The sequence below is a fragment of the Protopterus annectens genome, chromosome 9.part0 (genome assembly GCF_019279795.1).
Source record: "Protopterus annectens isolate FY-2018-M chromosome 9.part0, PAN1.0, whole genome shotgun sequence".
Classification (NCBI taxonomy): domain Eukaryota; kingdom Metazoa; phylum Chordata; order Ceratodontiformes; family Protopteridae; genus Protopterus; species Protopterus annectens.
In genome coordinates, this window is record NC_056743.1 from 1,050,666,787 (window position 1) to 1,050,687,627 (window position 20,841).

The window sequence follows — 20,841 nt, forward strand, 5'->3', positions numbered from 1 at the left end:
GTAAAACTCTGTATTGTTAATTGTTGTTAAAAGAGCATGAACATAAATGTTTCTCTGCTGTGACATAACAACTGGCATCTTTTGTTTCCTAGCATCATTTTAATTTGTTTGTTCATTTGCACTGCCAGAAATGTGGCTCGGAATGTAAAACGGTCATAAAACTGCAACCCACTGATTTACAGCTGAAAGAAATGGGCAACTAAAAAGAACTTGTATGACACAGAATGTATTTCAGAATTATTGGTGAACTTGTAAATCTCTCTGTCTTGTTAAAACACATCATGCATTTCTTCTTTTTAGCAATGTAGTCCACAGGCAGGATGCTTGTAACAAAAAACATGTCCTTTTCTTAAAGCTTACAGAGGTGCATTCTAAAGGTGGATTATATTTAGTGATTGACCTGATGATGGATATATAGGAAATGTTGTCTGTGACTTCTTTAGATGTGGAGGAAATGTATTTGGTTATTAGCTAGGCTAAATAGAATGGTTTGTGCACAATGGTGGAGATTTGATGGCCAATTAATAGTGTGTTAATGTAGATGCCCAGGTCTCTGATAACTGTGTTGGTTTGAATGGTGGTGTCACTGAAGTGGCATAAGCCAGGGATTTTCTTTTTGTCCTCTAGTATCATTCTGCAGTTATTGACATATAATTTGAAACCACAGTGAATACACTAGAATTTAGCATAGTCGTGCCCCTGTTGAAGGGTCTGTAGGGGGGCGATGGTTACTTCCAGTCTATAGTCATCTGAAAACTTGGCTAGGTGTAGGCCTTGAACTTAGAGTTGCATATCAGAAAAGTAGATGCTGAAAAGGACAGGCCCCAAGACCAAACCCTGTGGGTCACCATTAGTGGCATTCTTAAGTTCACTTTTAGTGGCATTATAATGTTCAAAGGAAGTGCCAGCTACGTTAACTGTGTACATTCTTCCTGGTAGCCATTTGGCTATCCAGCAGACAAAATAAGGGCTTATTTTGAGTTGCATCAGTTTGTCAGTAGTGTTGGCATGAAGGACTGGCTCAAAAAAAAGCTTTGGCCGGGTCATGAGAGGTGAATGTGTGGAATGACTGCTGTCCTTGGATTCAGTTACCTTTGTAAAGTGATTTATCATGTTTATGAAACAGGACCTGGCTTAGATAAGGACAAATTCATTAGGGTCTAGGGCCAGTAAATCATCTGTGTTGGTCGGAGTTAATTAATTCAGATATGATATGCTCAATAATCTTACATATAATGCTTTTGAGTCTATAGTTGCCTAGATCGGGGTGGGATGTGACTTCCCTTGTACTGACATCCCTGAGAATGTTTTTTAGGCATCGGGGATGCATCCTCTGAAAAAAATGAGATTAAAAGGTTTGAGGAGAGGTTTTTGATGCTGATAAGGAGGCAGCCCAGTACATGATCAGGATATCTGGATGTAGTGTTTTTGGCTTTGGATAGGTCTGACAGGGCATTATTGAAGACAATTGTGGGGGCGGGCATTTGTGAAATGGCGGGAAAAACAAGGTGGATATATGGTGTAAAGCTGAATCAATATTTATCCCACTTGGGTATTGTCTGTTGACCTGGATCGGAGTAAGTATTATTGTTAGAAATAATCTCAGATCATTGCTGGGTAGTCCTATATCCTAACATGGCTGAAGAAGATTTTAAGTTTGCCTTTAATGGAAGTGGCAAACTTGCATTTTTATTAAGCCTTATGCACTTTAGTAGTAGCTGGTAACAATTTTCAGGGCTGTTTTGTGGTGTAAAGATGTGACCTTATTATAGACGATAAGCAGTTTCTTCCTTTCATTCTACATTTTTAATAAGACAGTTCCCACATAAGGGTCTACAGTTAAACTTCCCATTATATTTGGAGCAGATAGACTTGGCCTTCTCAGTGCAAGTCTTTTGGTGTGAATAGAAGTCAGAGGTGAAAGTGTCAGCTGTGAACAGCGAGATTGTCAAGAGCAGTGTTATTTCTGACTATTTTTGGGTACATGGAGAGCAGAAGAGGTTTGTTTTGGACAAATCCCTAAAATCTGTGGCATTTGTAGGAGGGATGCCATAGGTTTTAAATGAGAACATATGGATTTGTGTTCAGATTTATCTAGTGACGTAGAGAGACAGAGTGAAGTGAGGAGTGGTTTATACTGGTGAAGATAAGGACATCAGTGCCTGTAGTGTGAAGGTTGTCAGGTTGTTCAAGGGAATTGGTACTGATGAAATCTAGGAAATACTGATAATATTTAGTACTAGTGGGATAGGATTGCAAGTTGATGGTTGTGTAAATGAAGTCATTCAGTAGACTGGTGATAGGTTGGCTGTAGATCTTGTGTAGTAGATTTGGGTCATTTTCATAGTCAGTGGGGGACACGAAGGATGATCTGTAGTTAGCAGTAATAGTAATGTTGTATTTTTATTAAGAGTAAATCTGACATTTAAGTCTGATGGAGTCTTGTATCCATTTGAGAGAGTGTATAAAATGAAAGTACTCCATTTTTATGGATTGTTCTGATTAACATTTCTGGGTTTAATTTGTGCATCTTCAGATGATTCCTTCATTCCATGTTTTTTAGATTGGTGTCAAAGTTTCCACATGTGTACTGGTTTAAGATTGTTCTGTTTTTATAATTTGGACCTTTAGAAGATGTTTTTCATGTTTCACTGTTGCAGTCATCACATTTGGGTTTATCTGCCTGCAGGTAGCCCTCAGCCGGCCTGAATAACAGAGTCTTGGGATTTCTGTGTCGGATGCTGTCACTTCTTCCATGACGTCAGGTTGTCAGGGGTATAAAACATGCAGCCGACACCATTACATCGGTCTTTCTTGCCGTGCAGTGCCCAAAACAGAAGCAGTTTGAAAGTATCTGTCGGCCGACTCCTGAAATTTTCGTTTTAGAGTTTCAGACCTGAAGTCTTCTAAAAGAGAAGTACCCCGTTGGGGATCCTTTTTTTCTTGCTCTAGCTGATGTCAGAAAAAATTAATAATTGTCTTACCTGTTGAAAGCAAATACTGCATAGAAATTTTCATTCTTACTGCGTCACCTGTTTAGGCCCAGACCATGACATCTCTCACTGTCGGTTTTGTGCCTTGTTCAACGCCCGAACTATCCCTCATCTGGCAATTTTTGTAGCTAAATACTTTCGCTGTCGATCTCTATACTCCGAAATTTTGTCGGTAAGCTATCCGACTACCAATCTTCCGAAAAAATGTAAGGATAAAGACAGAGACAGACCGCATAGGTCCAAAACTGCCATCAATGCTACTGTTAAGCTAGTCGCCAGTCCACCTGTACTCAGTGAGACGCTTTCGCAGCCCCTGATGCCCGCTTCTACAGATTCACAGGCCTCTACTGAGACTCATTCGGAGTCCGGCTTCTGAGGGTGTATTTAGGCCTACTGATTTTCATATTAAACCAACGACTTAGTTTCAAGCCAAAAATAACGAATTTCTCAGGCCTAAAGTTCGCACTACGCCTAGGAAACTGATGACCAAAGTGCATTCTCAGGCCCATAGGCCTCAAAAACAAATGATTAGAATGGCTGAAGACCTTATTACCTTAATTAGGGGAAGCCAGCATTCCCCCTCAAAGAGACCTAGAACTGATTTTCCTTCTGATTCTTCTGACCAGGAATCTGATATCTCTGTTCCTTCTGACTACCAAGACATACCCTTATCTACCTATGAGGATTCTGATGCAGAAGATTCCATTCCCTCTGCTTCCCCTCCAGAAGATTTTTCTTTTGGTGAAACCCTGCATACCCTTAGGGAGCATTTCCACTGGGAAAGCCAGGACTACTGTCAATCCAGAAAGAGACTCAGGGAATTTTTAAACCTGCCTCAGCACAGGCCTCTAGCTATCCCTCCTGTTCTGGAGATTGTAGATGATGTTTTCTTGGAATCCAGCCTTACCCCAGATACTTTGCCTCCAGCTCCCAGGAAACCTGACAGGTATTATAGAGTACCTGACTCTCACAAATTCCTTTTCAAGAATCCTACTGCGGTTCCAGAGACCATTTCTCAAGGACCAAAAGGCATTAAGGCTTCTACTGCCAAGAATCCTACCCCTTCTGACAGGGATTCTAGGGCTTTAGACAGATGGGGTAAGAAGGTACACACCTGTGCTACTCTGGCCATTAGGGCTTTAAATTGCCAGTTTAATATGTTAAAGTATCAGCAGCATATTATGGGGCTAATTAAACAGAAAATGATGTTAATTCCTGACTGTGCAGAACATAAAGATTTACAAGAGTTAATGCATTCTGCTGACCAAGTTGGTAAACCTACTTTGCAATGTGGTTTTGATGCTTTAGAAGCATCTTGTAGGGCTGCTGTCACTAGGTCTGTTCTTAGAAGGCATGCTTGGCTTAGGGAACAAAACTTGCCAGATCATGTCAAAGCAAAATTACTGGATGCACCCTTAAACCAAGAGGGCCTATTTGGCAATAAAGCAGAAGAAGTTCTCAAAAGGATGGAGGAGAAAGCTAAATCTATGCAAACTGTTAAAGATTTCTTACAAGTACAGCGACCTAGATTCAGTAGGCATTGGCCTTCAAAGAACCGGTCCTTTCCAGTCCCTTCCAGGCCTTCTCAGTCCAAACCCAGAGGCAGCAGACCCCCAAGACTTTAGTCTCAGGTTATGCACAGATCTAAGCAGTGGGGTGCTCCCACGTCCAAAACAGGGAGTAGTAAGCCAACCCCCTATGGTAAACTTGCACAATGACTTATCCTTAACTCCCCCAAGCCTTGCTCAAGTACTTGCACCTTTAGGAGGAAAACTCGCCCTGCATGAAAAAAACTGGTAGTACATTACCCAAGACAAATGGGTTTTAAACATTGCTTCCCTAGGATACAGATTCCGCTTCCACTCACTCCCAACCCTAAGTGGATGGCCAGACCTCCACACAAACCAGTGGCGGAGGCCCAAAAGCAAGTACTTTCTCTCCTCAGCATCAAGGCTATTCAACGTGTCCCAGCAGAACAAAGGGGACAAGGCTTTTATTCAAGCCTGTTCCTGGTTCCCAGAAAAGAAAACTCCTGGCATCCTATCCTGGATTTATCTATTCTCAGCACCTTTCTGGTGGTTCCAAAATTCAAAATGATAACTCTCCAACAGCTGCTTCCTGTGCTAGCCAAGGATGCCTGGCTAGCAACCCAAGACTTAAATGAAGCTTACCTGCACATCCCCATAAGGGAATCTTGCAGGAAACACCTTTGCTTCAGGGCAGGCTCTATGCACTATCAGTTCTTTGCACTTCCCTTTGGCTTATCTACTGCGCCCAGGGTATTCACAAAGTGCCTAGTTCCAGCCATTGCTTTTTGCAGGCAGAGAAGTATTCAAATTTACCCATACTTGGATGGTTGCCTGATTCAAGTGGAAAGTCAGGACTTGTTACTACAGCACCTGGCATTTGTAAAGAGACTTCTAACTTCACTGGGGTACACCATCAATGAAAAAAAATCACGCCTAGTACCCTGCCAACAGATTGTATTCCTGGGAGCAAGCATGAACACATCTTCCCAGATGGCATTCCTCACTCCAGAGAAACAAATCTATTTGACAACTTACTTCAACCTACTGGCCGCAAAAACCCAGCTATCTGCAAAGAAAATACTGCAAGCTCTGGGGTTCATGGCCTCTTGCATTCTGTTAATTCCATATGCAAGACTGCATATGAGGAAACTTCAGTGGTATCTCAAAAGTCTATGGTGTCAACATTCTCAGGACCTGGAAACAGTAGTTTCTATCATTCCGTGTCTAAGGGCAGAGTTCCTATGGTGGGCAGAGGCCTGAAACCACAACAAGGGACTCTCTTTCACTCTACTCCCTGCCGCCCAAACCCTAACAACAGACGCATCAGACAGTGCATGGGGGGCTCACATGGCAGGGCAGTGCATTCAGGGCAAATGGAACCCAAAGCAGATGCACCTGCATATCAGTCAGAAAGAAATGTTAGCTGTACAGAATGCTCCGATAGCCTTCAAAGGCCTTATTCTTCCAGTAAAGACAGACAACATCACAGCTATGTGGTACATAAGCAGGGGGGAACACATTCCTACCCAGTCTGCAGACTAGCCATGGCTCTGTGCAAACTAAATTCACTGGCAGATGACTTATACAGAAAGCTCATGGACCCACACAAATGGAAACTGGAACCCAAAATATTCAAGCTTTTGGGGAACAGATGGAGGACACCAGAGGTGGACGTTTTTGCTTCCCCTCAGAACTATCAATTGAACAAATACTGCACCAGAACTCCCCACAGCCAAGTTTGGAAGGTGGATGCCCTGTCCTTTTCCTGGGAAAGCCTTCAGTCTATGCCTTTCCCCCTCTGCCTTGCCTTTTGAAGGTTCTACTAAAGATCAAACAGGACAGGCCAAGGACAATCCTGATTGCACCAGACTGGCCATGCCAGCACTGGTATCCTCTTTTATGTAGTCTGACAGCTACAACCATGGCACCTGCCTCAGACTCCTTCCTTGCTGTCCCAACAAGGGGGCCAAATCCTGCACCCTCAGCTTCAGACCCTGAACCTTGCAGCCTGGCTAATCCCCTGTACTCACTTCTAGCAACCCTCAGTAAGCAGGTGCTGGATGCCATTCTTGAGGCAAGGAGGCCTAGTACTAGAAAAAGAAAAGTGGAAAAGATACTGTTCCTGGAGCTGGTCTCAAGGGATGGGCACAACTGTGCCCAGCTTAACTCATATACTAGATTACTTAATAGAAATGCTCCACAAGGGCCTGTCCTTCTCTTCAATTAAGATTCATTCCTCTGCTATCTCAGCTCATTATAATACTGAGCCACCCCTCTTCTCTCATCCTCTGGTAAAACAGTTCCTTAGAGGGGCCAAATATTTAAGACCCCCCCAGGAGAGCTCGCACTCCAGCCTGGGACCTTAACTATGTATTGGAAAAACTTACACTTCCCCCCTTTGAACCAGCTGCTACAGCAGAGTTGAAATTCCTCTCATGGAAAACAGCTTTACTTCTAGCTATCACTTCAGCAAGAAGAGTGTCTGAACTGCAGGCCCTTATGGCAGTGGAAACCTTCATTATCTTCCATGCGGACAGGGTTTCCCTCAGGACTAACCCATCTTTTATGCCCAAGGTGGTATCTAATGTGGCTTTAAACCAGTCCATTCATTTGCTTACTTTTTTCCCTAATCCTCAAAATAAAAGAGAAAGAATCCTACACTCCTTGGACGTGCACAGACAGCTTAGATTCTATTTGGACAAGGACTAAGCCTCTCAGAAAATCTGACCAGCTGCTAGTCAGCTTTGCTGCAGGGGCAGAGGGGAAGGCCATTTCAAAGCAAACCATATCTAAATGGATAGCACACTGCATCCATTTCTGCTACAAGCACCATGGAAAACCTACCCCACAGGGGATAAGAACACATTCCACTAGGGCTACATTTACCTCTACTGCATTTCTCAGAGGAGTCCTTACCAGGGACATCCTTGAAGCTGCAACCTGGAGCTCTTAAAACACTTTCACCAAGCATTATCACTTGCCTATCTTTTCTAAATCCAGAGCTGAATTTGTCACAGCTGTCTTACAAGGCCTGATTGCCAGCCCTAATGCTTCTTAATCTACCTCCACCCCTCCTTAGCTTTGGGAATCGAACCAAATGTGATGACTGCAACAGTGAAACACGAAGAACATAGTGCAGTTGTGTACACCTACCATAAATTTAGATGTTCAAGTGTATTCACTGTTGCAGTCCTGCTTACCCTCCCTCCAGCCCCCTGTTTGTCTTTGCTTTCACCTATCGTTTTTGATTTGGCATATCTTATACTATGTGTATTTGCTTTTTGCTGAGGGTGTTCCACACCATATCATTGCTTCCTATTTTGGGGGCACCTGACATCTTGGGCAAAAAAAAAAAACTGATGTAATGGCGTCGGCTGCATGTTTTACACCCCTGATGACCTGATGTCATGGAAAAAGCGACAGCATCCAACGCAGAAATCCCAAGACTCTGGTATTCAGACTGGCTGAGGGCTGCTTGCAGGCAGATAACCAAAATGTGAAGACTGCAACAGTGAATACATTCGAACATCTACATTTATGGTAAGTGTACACAACTGTACTTTCTAGGTTGGGGTTATGAGGGATTTGTCTTGAGATTATGGGATCCCGGGTAAGGGAAGACACTCTCTCAGAGCTTGCATTGGGTCTGAATAAATGAAAAACACTAAACTTTGATATACAGGGAGTGTTAGCAGTATACTGAAACCAACTTTTTGTGACTGTGCAAATGTGAATGTGCTCATGAGTCATAAGGCCTTTAAGTTCAGAAATCTTTTTCAGATTCTTGGCTTTAAGCAGTGCTACCTTAATCTGGTTTAGAATTTGATTTTCTCTAATGTCCAGGAGATGGACTTTCTATTAAAAAGTCACTATGCTTTTAGCAGAACTTCTGTCAAGTAGGCAAAAGCCATGGTAAGAAAGGTGCAAGCCATCCATGTCAAGATAGGATGAAGTGCCAAATATTATCTCCCATGATGACATAAACTGGAAATATCTAAAATGACAGTAATTATCTAGCCAACTATTAAAGTCAGTTTGTTTTTGTCTTTGAATTGAGGCATTATTCTTGGAGATGACAGAATGCCACCCAAGTCTAGTGTCTTCTCTGACATGGACACAGGAATAACAAACTCCATTGTATCTTTCTGCATAGCCTTCTGGGTGGGCTACCTAAGGTCACTCATCTCAAGATCAGCAACCATAAGGGAGTAATCTTACTTAGGAGAGTGAAGCAATGTAAGCGTCCTAGTCTCATTGCAAATTCTAGCTGAGAGGCATCTTACCATCACTGAGTTTTTGACCAGTCATTGTGCCTACCTTCCCAGAGTCATTATCATGATGATTGAGTGCAGACTGTCTGGCCTGGTGATCCTGGCAGCAGTATGTGTACATGATGATGGTGTGTGTATGGGTTTGTTAGTAATACTAGTTGGCTAAGGTCTCACTAGATGGTGCCTAGGAGGCTCAGATGGGGATTTCTTAACCACGTCAGCATCAGTTAGGGTAGTTGTGGTTTATTTTGCAAGGTGGTCGTGGGGAAGTGGTGGTGTGGGGCTTTCTTATTGTAGCTTCCAACCTGAATAAATACTTGCATCTCTCACAGACTGTGTCAGTGTTAGGCTGCAACAATGGATTGTGCCAGTAAGTATGAGACAGTTGCTACAATGTGCAAAATACAAGTAGGCTGGCCAAAGAAGGCACTGGAGCAGACTAAAATCTAGATTTATCGCGTTTATATCACATTATCGAAAGATGAAAATAGCGAACACTATTTCATTGGCACCAAATCCGCGGTGGTGGTGCTGCGGTAGCGTTGTTGCCTCACAGCAAGATGTTGTCCTGTTCGATTCTCAGCTAGAGCATCTTCTGCGGAGACATGCGTGAATGGGCATACCTTCATTGAAGGTTGTGCGTTAGGGCCGGCAACTCAGCATGTAAAAATCAACTGCCAATCATTACCGGACTGGAGTTCCACTGTGGCGACCCCTAACCGGGAAAAGCTGAAAGACACAACAACATTTCATTGGCCCTAAAACATTTAAACATGAAAATATTGAACATTCAGAACAGCAAATTTTTTCCCATGGAAAAAATTTGCTGCTCCGAAATACATACATACAACACAAGCACATCAAACAGCAACCACACACACTTAAATTCCTACATCTAACGCTACACTAAACTAAACATACACTACTATCTACCTACTTACCTTAACCCTAACCCTAAGTTTCATCACTATCCCACACTCACCTAACCCGCACCCTAACTCACTTAAACCGCCCCTAACCCTAAAGTCTGTCACTATCGCACACATGCCTAACCCACTCCCTAACCATAAAGTACAAACAATCGCATACTTACCTGAACCCAACCCGTAACTTTCCACCACAGCACTAAGAATAGCGAAGCCACAGAAACGGCCAACCAAATTCTTTCCCGAGGAAAGAATTCGCTGTTCTGCAGCTTCACCATTCTTAGCGTTCACTGAATAGTGTTCGATATCAGAACATTTGAAGTTTTAATACTTCGATGTTCTAATACAGACCAGATTTATCTAGAGCTAGAGAAGGTAGAGAGGTGAACTGATATGGGTAGTAGTACTAGGTAAGAGCAGACAAGCTAGGCTGATAGGAGTAGTAAGAGCAGTGAGCTAGCTGGCATAGATAGGAAAAGCTACTTTAACTTAATAACAAGAGCAAAGTTAAACCTTCTAGATACAGGGGTGTTAGGTTTCTGCAACATAAATTTTAAATTCTTATTCTCAAGTCTGTGCTGCAGCTAGAGAGTTATAACTTATGAGGAAGTCCTACGTTTTGTTTTGCTGTAGTACAGACTTATGTGCCATAGCATCTACAGGAGATGCAACATAAGACAACCTGATGTCAGGTATAACTTCAACAAGAAAAATGGCTTGTACCTGAATCCCTCCTCAATTTTCATCCTTCTCCATTAAGATGCAGCATCATTTAGTTGTGTAGCTGACATTTTTAAACAGATTTGAAAAACAGTAACAGCATATCAGAAATGTACTTAGCAGGCAAGGACAGACAAGTCTGGAAGAAACAATAAGGCTGCTTACTCCTTCTGTCACAAAGTATAGCATGTCAGCTCCCCCCCCCCCCCCCCAACACACAAAACAGGCAAGCTGGACTTGGTGATCTCTCTCAGAATCCGAAATACTTCCCTGTGTGAATCAAGAGCCCCTCCTCAGTTTTCGGCCTTGTTGTTTAAGAAACAGGAAAGAGCAGCTTGTTGAATTCACGTTCAATGGAGCCATAAATCCATAGACATTCCAAGGTCACTGAGTCTCAGGACCATTTATGCATTGCTACCCTCCCTCAGGCTGCCTGTCCTTTCTCCAGAAAGGCCATACTAGTCAGTATTATGTGCAGTAACAGAAACCTGGTTCAGGGCTCCCGAGAGAACCCCAGCACTACCAGGTTATACCTCATACCATGCTTTTCGGCCCCAAAACTTGGACCGGACCACAAAAGGAGGGGGAGTATCGATATTCATCAAAGATACCCACACCTCCAGGTTGGTGGCAAAGCACGAAGCATCAGAGACTATCCATGTGCAACTAACAGTGGGTAAAACTGCCTTCCAGTTTATAGCCTGCTACAGACCACCCTCCCAAACCCAGGAACCCCACTCGGCCTTCCTGAGAACACTGGAAAATATGAAGGTCTCTCCAAACACCATTATATTGGGCGACTTCAACTACCCAAACATAGACTGGGAGCATTACTCTAGCTCCAACACCCTAGCCCAAAGGTTCCTAGAATTCATAAACTCAAATGCTATGGAACAACTTGTTACCACTCCCACAAGAGGGGAAAACATACTGGACCTGATCATCACCAACATGGGAACTCTATGCTCCAGACCAGAAGAGTATCCCTCACTGGTAAGATCAGACCATAAACTGATCTCACTGGATAGTCACATCTCGACTCCACCCCCTGCCCAGAAAACCACAGTGAAAAACTTCTCTAAAGCGAATTTCACACTACTCAAAACCGAGGTGGAATCCTTCAAAGCCCCTGGGCCTGTGGGAAATACGGCCCAGACCGCAGAATCCTTTATAAATGCATTCTGTGAATACCTTCAGGAATGCATGGATCATGCAATCCCAAATCAAACCAAGACCCAATCCTCCAAAGGCAGACGTCCTGTCTGGTGGACCCCAGCCATAAACAAACTATACAATAGAAGGAGGAAGCTACTACATGATAGAGCAAAATCCCAAAAAGGGAAGGCATCTCTGATCAGTATTAGCAAAAAACTAAGGGCACTCATAAAATCGTCTAAGGCCAGGTTCCATAGAAAAATTGCACAGGACACTAAGGGTAATCACAAGGCTTTCTTTAGTTATGTTAGGAACCTGGGTGGGAATTCCGAGATATGCTCAGAATTAGTCCAAAATGACAAAAAATACACCGAACCCACAGACATTGCCAACAATGACAGATTCAGTGCAAACTCCCCCCCCCCCCACCAAAAGGGCAAATATCTATCCCAGCAGAGTGCTGCCCCCCTGACATCTCAGATGCTCAGGTAAGAGCCGCCCTCTCCAAAGCAAAAAACACAGCATCAGTGGGACCAGACGGTGTCCCGGGCTGCATCCTGCATGAACTCCAAGAAGAGCTAAACCCAAACATAAAACTACTGTTCAGTCTCAAGCCTGACTAGCTTGGTCTGCAAAGCTATGGAAAGGATCATCATGGACCTCATAAATAAAGATATTGGGGACCTACAGACACTGGATCCTACCCAGTTTGGCTTTGTTAAGGGCAGATCCTGCCTCTTAAACCTGGTTGACTTCTTTGAAACAGTCACCAAGGCCATTGACGAAGGGATGGTGGTCCACACAGCCTACCTGGACCTCGCAAAAGCCTTCTATACAATAACCCACTCGGGCATTATAGATAAGCTCACCAGCTTAAATATAAACCCCTATGTCACTAGATGGGTTGCAAACTGGCTCAAGGACAGAACCCACATGGTTAGAATTGCTGAAGCCATGTCAGACTCCAAACCAGTTACAAGTGGCATCCCACAAGGCTCAGTCCTGGGACCTCTCTTGTTCGGTATATATTTCTCGGAGGTACAGGCCAACACAGAAGGACTGTGGCTGACCAAGTTCGCAGATGACTGCAAACTGGGTGCCATAATCGACTTTCCAGCCGACACAAACATCCTCCAAAAGGGCCTCATAGAAACAGACAACTGGTGCCAGAGCCATGGGCTCAAGCTAAACGCCAAAAAGTATATAGTCATCCCCTTTGGCAAAAACAAAGTGCCCACAAATTACCACATAGGTGGCAATCCATTAAGTACAGAAGAAGTAATTAGGGACCTGGGGACCCAAGTTGATAGCAATCTCTCATTTGAAAACCACGTGGCCAAAGTGGTTAGAAAAACATTTTATATAGCCCACCTAATCATGAAGGGATTCACATCTAGATTAGGGGAGGTCATCGTGCTTCTTTACTCATCCCTCATCAGGCCCATAATCGAGTACAATGCCCCTTTTGGGATGTACCTTACCAAACACATGCAGCAACTGGAAAGACCCCAAAAGTACCTCACCAAGAAGATCAAAGGGCTCAAACAGATGCCATATGCTGCCCGGTTAAAGAAACTCCAGCTCTACTCAGTGGCATACCGCCTGCTCAGAGGCGACCTGTGCCTGACGTATAAAGCCATGTCCAACCCGGAATTAAGGGACATGCTGCACCTCAAAAAATCCAAATCCCATCGAGCTACACGCTCGAGAGACTTGAACCTTAGCACTGAAATAAATAGGACATGCTGGAGGGACAGATTCATAACCCAGAGGCTCCCTTCACTCTGGAATAAAATTCCAGTCCAGGTTAGGCAGAGACCCTCATTGACTCTCTTCAAGAGGAATCTTGATGAGTGGATGGGAGATCGTAGGTTTACCCCGGGTATCACTTCAGTGTCACTGTTAGACAGAGGCACAGTATACTAACCTCGAAAAAGGGCATAGCAAAATTAATTTAAAATGGGTGGCGAAAGCCAAACATACTCTGGCTAGGCTTATAAATGCCCTAGGGCAGATAGCCTAGTATGAACCTATGAACCTATATTTGACAGATGGCAGAACACTTGTATAAGGCTTCTAATTTACTTGATTTATCTTGAAGACTAAGCAAGTACAGTGTTGTGCATTGTGCATTACTGTATGCAGCTTATTTTGGTTTTCTTAACTGAATAGCTCCACTGAGTCCCTTCTGGTCTTTGTCTGATGTTGAGAAAGGTGGTATTGTAATGAACATATGGAAATTAAAAGCCTAAAAAAAGCCTGTCAGTTCTTTGCTCAAATGCATTTGAAAACCAGATGAGTCTTTAGTTTTCCATTGCCTTACCTGAAACTCATTTTCTTCCAACAAAGCAAGCTCTTTTATACAAACTGTATAACTTGTTGTACCTTATGCGATCAGCTGGGGATAGTGCATTTTTTGTTATAGTGCCAAAGCCAAATGGAAGTAGGGAATGGTGCCATTGCCTGCGCTGTGTAATTATGAAGTTGGATCTGCAACTTGGAAATGATTGGCCTCCGATTTTTTTCTTGGCTGAGCCTTTAAATTGTTAATTGTGTTGGGAGTAATGACTGCCTAAAATGAGAATTATTCATTTTTTGACTGCATACTTAAGAAATATCCATGTGAGTACAACACTTCAGCAAAGTCTGCTTCTTCTCTATTATGACTTTGGCTTGTTTGGACTCTGTATAACGTGCTGTTTTATTTTGTCTTTCTTTTAGGTTCATGACTTTGGCTGGCCAGATTTTCATGCCCCACCTCTGGACAAGATCTGTTCCATCTGCAAAGCCATGGAAACCTGGCTGAATTCTGATCCCCAGCACGTAGTGGTTTTACATTGCAAGGTATGGTCATCTAATAGAGCCCATTTTCACAGGCATGTAACAGCAACAAATGTTAATTACTTCACTTAAGTCCAGAGTGTGTTAGTGCATGGTTGAGTCACTGCCTCAGTGAAAGTTTAATATGGTGCTTGTTAAACTTCCACTTTCAAGGAAGGAGACATGGACTTCTGACAGCATTAACACGGTGTATACAGGATGTTGCACCTCACTTTGTGCCAGTATCTCTACACTAAGAATCCAAATAAGTCCTTAAATGTGAGTCAGAGATAGGAGAGAGCAGGATGACATCGTTTAAAAACTGAAGACAAGAGTCTGGATGATTTTGGGGGGCACACTTTGATTTTTTTTCTTTCCCTCTTTAGAAAAAGTAGTTGAAGCATTATGAGTTGCCAAAAAGGATGAAGGAGGTCCAGGAATGTGTCTGGTTTAAAGTACTTATCCATTGAGGGGGGATATGCCCAGATTGCAGATGCCAGTCTGTTTTTGGCTGCTGTTAGTCCTTATTAATGGATTACATAATGGTGGTTTGTGTTTATTAATGATGAAACTTTCCTCACAAGGGGGTAATCACTCCTGCCATATGGCTACCACAAAGGTGAAGGCTTGTGAATAATATCATAAGGCATTTAATATGGGTTTTGCTGTATGGAGTGTATCCTGCTTGTGATACAGTATATGTATGTATGTACTCTCAACCAAGGGTATGTTAGAAAGAGATAAGGCACTTCAGAGTCTAATATAATTTCTCCTCAATTGATGGAAGAGATGGGAGTGTAACCTGCCTGTCTGGATAAAAAAGCTTAGCCTACAAATTGAGATGCTAGTCTAAAATCAGTGTAGTTTATATCTGTTTGTTGGGGAGGGTATGCATTTTGTGGGCTAATCTCACCAACTCATTTCAGTTTTGATTTCTCAATTCTTTGCTTCAGTACCTGTCATTCCTCCATTACAGCATACGGAAATTGCAAGTTTGTAATGCCTGAAGGTACATGTCAGGCTTGTTAGCGAAGTATGTGCTGCAGAGCTCTGTGCTGACAGATGTGTGTGCTTCCTCAGGAGGCTGATGTTGTATTCTAGTGTGCATTAGCTATGCACACTGCGTTTTCCTTGTTATGTACACTGAAACTAATCATATATTTTAAAGATAACGGTAACAGTGAAGGCATAGAAGTTTGGAGTCATTAAAAAGTAACCTGTTTGAGTTAGCAGAGTCTTAACACAGAAATGACAAAAAAAAAACGTTTAGTTATATAGATGCAGATAGTACCAGTAAGTAGTAGTTTATTTCAGGTAAGTGAAAAAATTAAAGGACATGTCTTATTTATTACGGTGTCATCTTGACAGCTGATGTGGTAAGACAATTAGAATTTTTTTACAGTCAGATGTTTTGTTGTGAGCATGCAATCAAAGTGCAAAATCATTATTAGTTTAAAATTAAAAGTACAGTGGAATCACAAAGCTGCCTGCTTTTGCCATTTGTTCATGTCAAAGCATTTTGTTACGTCGTCTTGCAAATTTAAATTAGGAAAGAGGAGAACTGTAAAAGAAAATGCCAGTATGGATGGCAGTGCAGTTTAGAAGAGGTCATCCCCTACTCCTTCATTATTTAAATTATTCCAGAACCAAAATAGATTAATATAGCATCATACTCTCAAAAAAGATAACAGGAGACTACGCAATTGTTTTTCTCTGAAGTAGTTGTCCATCAGCGGAGGTTACCAAAGTTTGAACAAACATAAACCTCCAGTTGTGTAATACTTCATTTTTCACATTTTCAGTGGTTAACTACCATTTTATTACCATTTCTGAAAAATGCATCAGTAATTCTTGCAAATTATTAGAGCCTGCTGGCTTCTTTATTGGCATTTGTGCAGTTTCAGTCTTGATATTGCCGTTGTAGTGAACTGTGCTCTGACTGTTTAGAGCTGTATGTAATTTGTGATGTTTTTCTGTGTATTCCTTTTGTCTGTAGCTAGGTGTACTTGAATAGCTTTACTGGCCCTTCCCCTTTCAGTATTCCATTGTATTGCCTTGCTTCTATATAATTTGTTGGCATGTCCCAGCATATTCATTCACTGTGTGCTAGGAGGCTACATTTCAGACTTTCATGTCATCTTGGCCAGCTGCTGTTATAGTTTTTCTCTTTAAGCCATTCAAATGCTTGTACATGCACACCATTCATATGATGCTTGTGTGTGTGTGTGTGTGTGTGTGTGTGTGTGTGTGTGTGTGTGTGTGTGTGTGTGTGTGTGTGTGTGTGTGTGTACACTCACATATAGTGCATCTTGTGACTTCCTGTGCAGCTGAACCCATATATGACCTTAATGATGACACTACTCTTAATAAACTGGTTTTCCTTCTCTCCATGTGTGTCCATTTCAGTTGGTGTTTCATACTTATTCTTAGATGTGAAGCGTTATTTACAGTGGCCGCTGAAACACCTCTATAACTGTATTTTGCATTAAATTATGTTTCTAAGCATTTAAATGCTTTAACCATTTCAAAAGTAGCTTAGATGAGTTGCATTCAGGTTTATATCAGAGTCTGTTCTTATTTGTTATTTAATTGCTTTCTTTGCCTTCAGCTTGCTTCCCTATCATCCCTCCATATTTCTCACGTACTTTTTTCCCAAAGTAGGTCTGGATTTCTCCTTTCATATAGGACCACTAACTGTCCCATTCCATTAATTTACTGAATGAAGCAGTAGGGTTGTTGATAACACCCTCTCCCCTTTCTGACAAGGTTAAGTCTATCAGTAGCATTAGCATTCAGCTAGCTTCAGATCTCTGTAGTCGAGGCTTATGGTTTTTGCCTGTAGCCTCTGGTAAAGGTTGTATGTGTACAGGGTGTTGCCCCTATGCCATCCCCTCACTTCTAGGTAAAAGAATAATCATTGCATGCTTTGTTCTCATCTCCAAATCTTCCTTGTGATGAATGGCGTCCCCTCCTGCATTACATAAATATATCTATATAGATTTTATTACTAGTCACCTTAACTTGGCATTTGAAATCTTTTTAACACGGGTTTTTACTGATTTGAAAAATTTCTATCTGTGAGGTGCAATAAATATTATTCTATGAGCTTAGAAAAGAGTAAGTTTATAGTTTTCTAAATTCTGACTTGCACATCGGCCATGAGCTATTAGGCAGAAACACCTTAAGAAGTTATTGAGGGGGAGATACTTCAGATCCAACAGTTGCTTCTGAAGTGGCCATCTCCAGACAGTACACTTGGTTTTTCCCTTTTCTGACACACAGCTGCCCTGCATCTGTTCAGTAGATTCAAGGCCAAAGTCAGCAGTTTTGCATCTTGTGGCAGTATTTGTACAACCTACATGGTTATGCACTTAATATGGAGGAGCCTTCTCTCCACCCCATGCAAAAAATTACATTTATTTTTCTTTCTCTTGCCACGTTTTGGTCAACTGAGGTGTTAGATTAGTAAGCAGGGCCAATGCAAATATCTGTTTACTGCATAAATTAATTCCGGATAAGAATCCTATTCAGTTGTACTCACACAGTATGCCCAGACCACCTAGCCATTAAAGCACTGAGTTGTAAATATAGTAATCGGAAAGCTTACAGCGCTTTATCTTGTACATTGTATAAGGCAGAGGAGGTAACATTAACTCTCAGTGGTCTTGGTTCACACCTAGAACTGAATTTGAATCAGCAAACTAGTCCTTTACTACTTGAAGCCGTCCCATTTTGAATCTTTGAGACATTTCATATCACAGCTGTAGCAAGAAAATTCCACTCCCATTTGATGCCTCCTGTGCTCACAGACAGCTTATAAGATGGGTCAACATTTTTAAACACTAGCTAGGGGGATCTAGTGTTTAAAAAAGTTTGACACATTTTATAAGCTGTCTGTGACCACTTATACACTGCTTGTAGATTGGTTGCTATTTTTCTTCCTACCTTGAAGATAGACAATTTGACAAGCAGTTTATTTTATTATTTATTATTAGTCTATTAAGGGATTGCCATGATTATATAAGTGATCCTTTGTAAGCTGTTAGAATGTTCAATTCTCCCTCCAAGTTGGCAGACAGGGGAGGTGTCCTGTTTGTTCTACCCCCATCTAAGTAAGCGGACAGGAGAGGTGTCCTGTTTGTAGTGCCCTACCTACTGCAGTGGTTCTTAGGCTTAATGTGTTTATGTGTATTTGTCTTATGATTCATGTTAATATCCTAAAGGTTGCACTGGATTTCTTGGGATGACATTATGCTGGACTGCAATCCCGCCCCCATGAAAAAATGTCTTCGTTTATTGTATTTATTTGTTTTATTTAATAGGTAGTAAATGTTTCCTTTTTGGGACTCGGAACTTCATCATGCTTAGTACAAACTCTGGACATGCCATCGTGCATGCATATGGAGTTCCAGTTTCTGTAAAATTGTGGGGGAGGGGGGGTCAGCTTACTTGGCTGAGGCATAAATTTAAATGCTTGACTTTTTTTCATCTTTGTGACATATGCCCTAATAGAGAATATGGTGGTTACACCTTATCACATGCCCTTCTACTGTTCTGCCAGGAAGAACTGGCACATGAGTGGTAACTAACTGGGCTGCTACAGGAAGCAGTGAGCAGCTATTTACCATTGGCTCAGGCTGCCTCAGGGAACTGGAGGCAGCCTGATAGGCAATTCAAACATGTGAAAAAGTGGGGAGCAAGGTGCAAGCACTTTCCTTTATATATGTATGTATTAAATATTTTTTGTAAATTTAAATGATAGTCTGTACTCTTCAGTGGTGTCACAGCCTGCCTGCATGCAGAGTACATCTGTATGTATTTTTTCTTATCCACATCTTGGGGGGGGGGGGGGCACATTCTGTTTTGGCACCAACAAAGTGAAATACTCAATTTCTTTATATCAAAATGTGAAAAATCAAAACAGTTTTCCACTTTTTGATCAAATTCGTTATCCGAATTTCATAATACAGGATTTCCAAAATGTCGAAATGGTAACCTTGAAATCGACATTCAAACACAGGAAGTTCCAATGTCAAAATTTCATGTTACCGGTAACATTTTTGCAGGGCACCCCCTATAGCCCCTGCATTTTATATATTCCACCTCTGAGATTGCAGTACTGTAAGGAAAAGAGTACATTTTCTGAGCCCCACTGTAGTGCGATCTGTTATCAGAACATCGATCCCATATTAGCGAATGCACACAACCATTCGCTAATGTGGATTTGCACATTTCCCGATCGGCATGGAAAATACGCACTCAACCATCTCAGTTTCATGCAAGTGCCATTCCACATTTTGATAGTAAACCGTTTGTTGTGTGTGTGTGTGTGTGTGTGTGTGTGTGTGTGTGTGTATATATATATATATATATATATATATATATACATACTATATATGCATATGTAGTATATATATATATATATATATATATATATATATATATATATATATATATGCATATATAGTATGTATATATATATATATATATATATATGTATATATATATATTGTTTTTTTTTTAATATGCAAGTATAAATGTGTATGTGTGTTGTTTGTGTGTGTGAGTATACATGTGTAGATGCATATAATGCATACACACACACACACACACACACACACACATAGATGAAAGAAAGAAAGAGATTTGCAGTGCATGCACTGTATGCATTTGGCAGCAAATTGCTAAAATTCATAACTGGGACCATTGTTTATTGTTTTATCACAGTCTGCCATCTGAGGTGTACAGATTCAATAAAATGAATAGAATTAGAGGGCAGGTCTTTGTGTGCTGGTGAGTACATGCGTGTTTATGCGTATATATGTAAAAGTGCGTGCATTTGTGTGCATGTTTGGGGATGAAGTGAGTTTCACTGCACGTATCGATGGCAAAGAACTGATCTGGGGGGGGCAGTTGCAATGGGTTACACTAAATGCATCTGACACCGATGAGCAGAAATACATAAATGTTACTGTTATTTTTTGATCACTGTCATCTAAGGTGTACAGAGTCAATAAAGTGGCAAATATTGCTGGTAACATCTCTGTGACATCTGTGTGTGTGTGTGTTTTCATGTGCTGGGGGAACAATTCCACATGTTGCATTATACGTGTTTGACATCAGCAAGCTATTACTGTGGCCAGTATTTATGTAGTCATTCGTTTGATCACAACATGACATTAACATGGTATAACTCTATATTATTTATAGTGTTTGAGGTGATACTCCTGGCAGCTGTCTATATATCACTTTCTTTTTTTTTTTGTACTTCACTATCTCTAAGTATGATTTGTAGATCTACTCGAGTGTTTTTCTTCACATTTTATTGGGAATTACTATTTGTCAGCTTTGAACAGAGGAGGCATTTGACATGGCTTACTACTTTTTTTGAAAGAAAAAAAAATAAGGCTGATTTTTTTCCCCTCAT

The 20,841-nt window shown here is 41.6% G+C and overlaps 1 protein-coding gene across 4 annotated transcripts in view; it reads left to right on the top strand.

Annotated features, from left to right (window-relative positions):
- TNS2 (tensin 2) overlaps positions 1-20,841 on the top strand; it is a 1,145,004-nt gene that overhangs the window by 919,921 nt on the left and 204,242 nt on the right. For all 4 annotated transcript variants that reach the window (XM_044083852.1, XM_044083850.1, XM_044083851.1 and 1 more), the window contains one exon: positions 14,316-14,438. In XM_044083852.1, the coding sequence (XP_043939787.1) occupies positions 14,316-14,438 (123 nt within the window). The remainder of the gene's footprint in view (positions 1-14,315; positions 14,439-20,841) is intronic.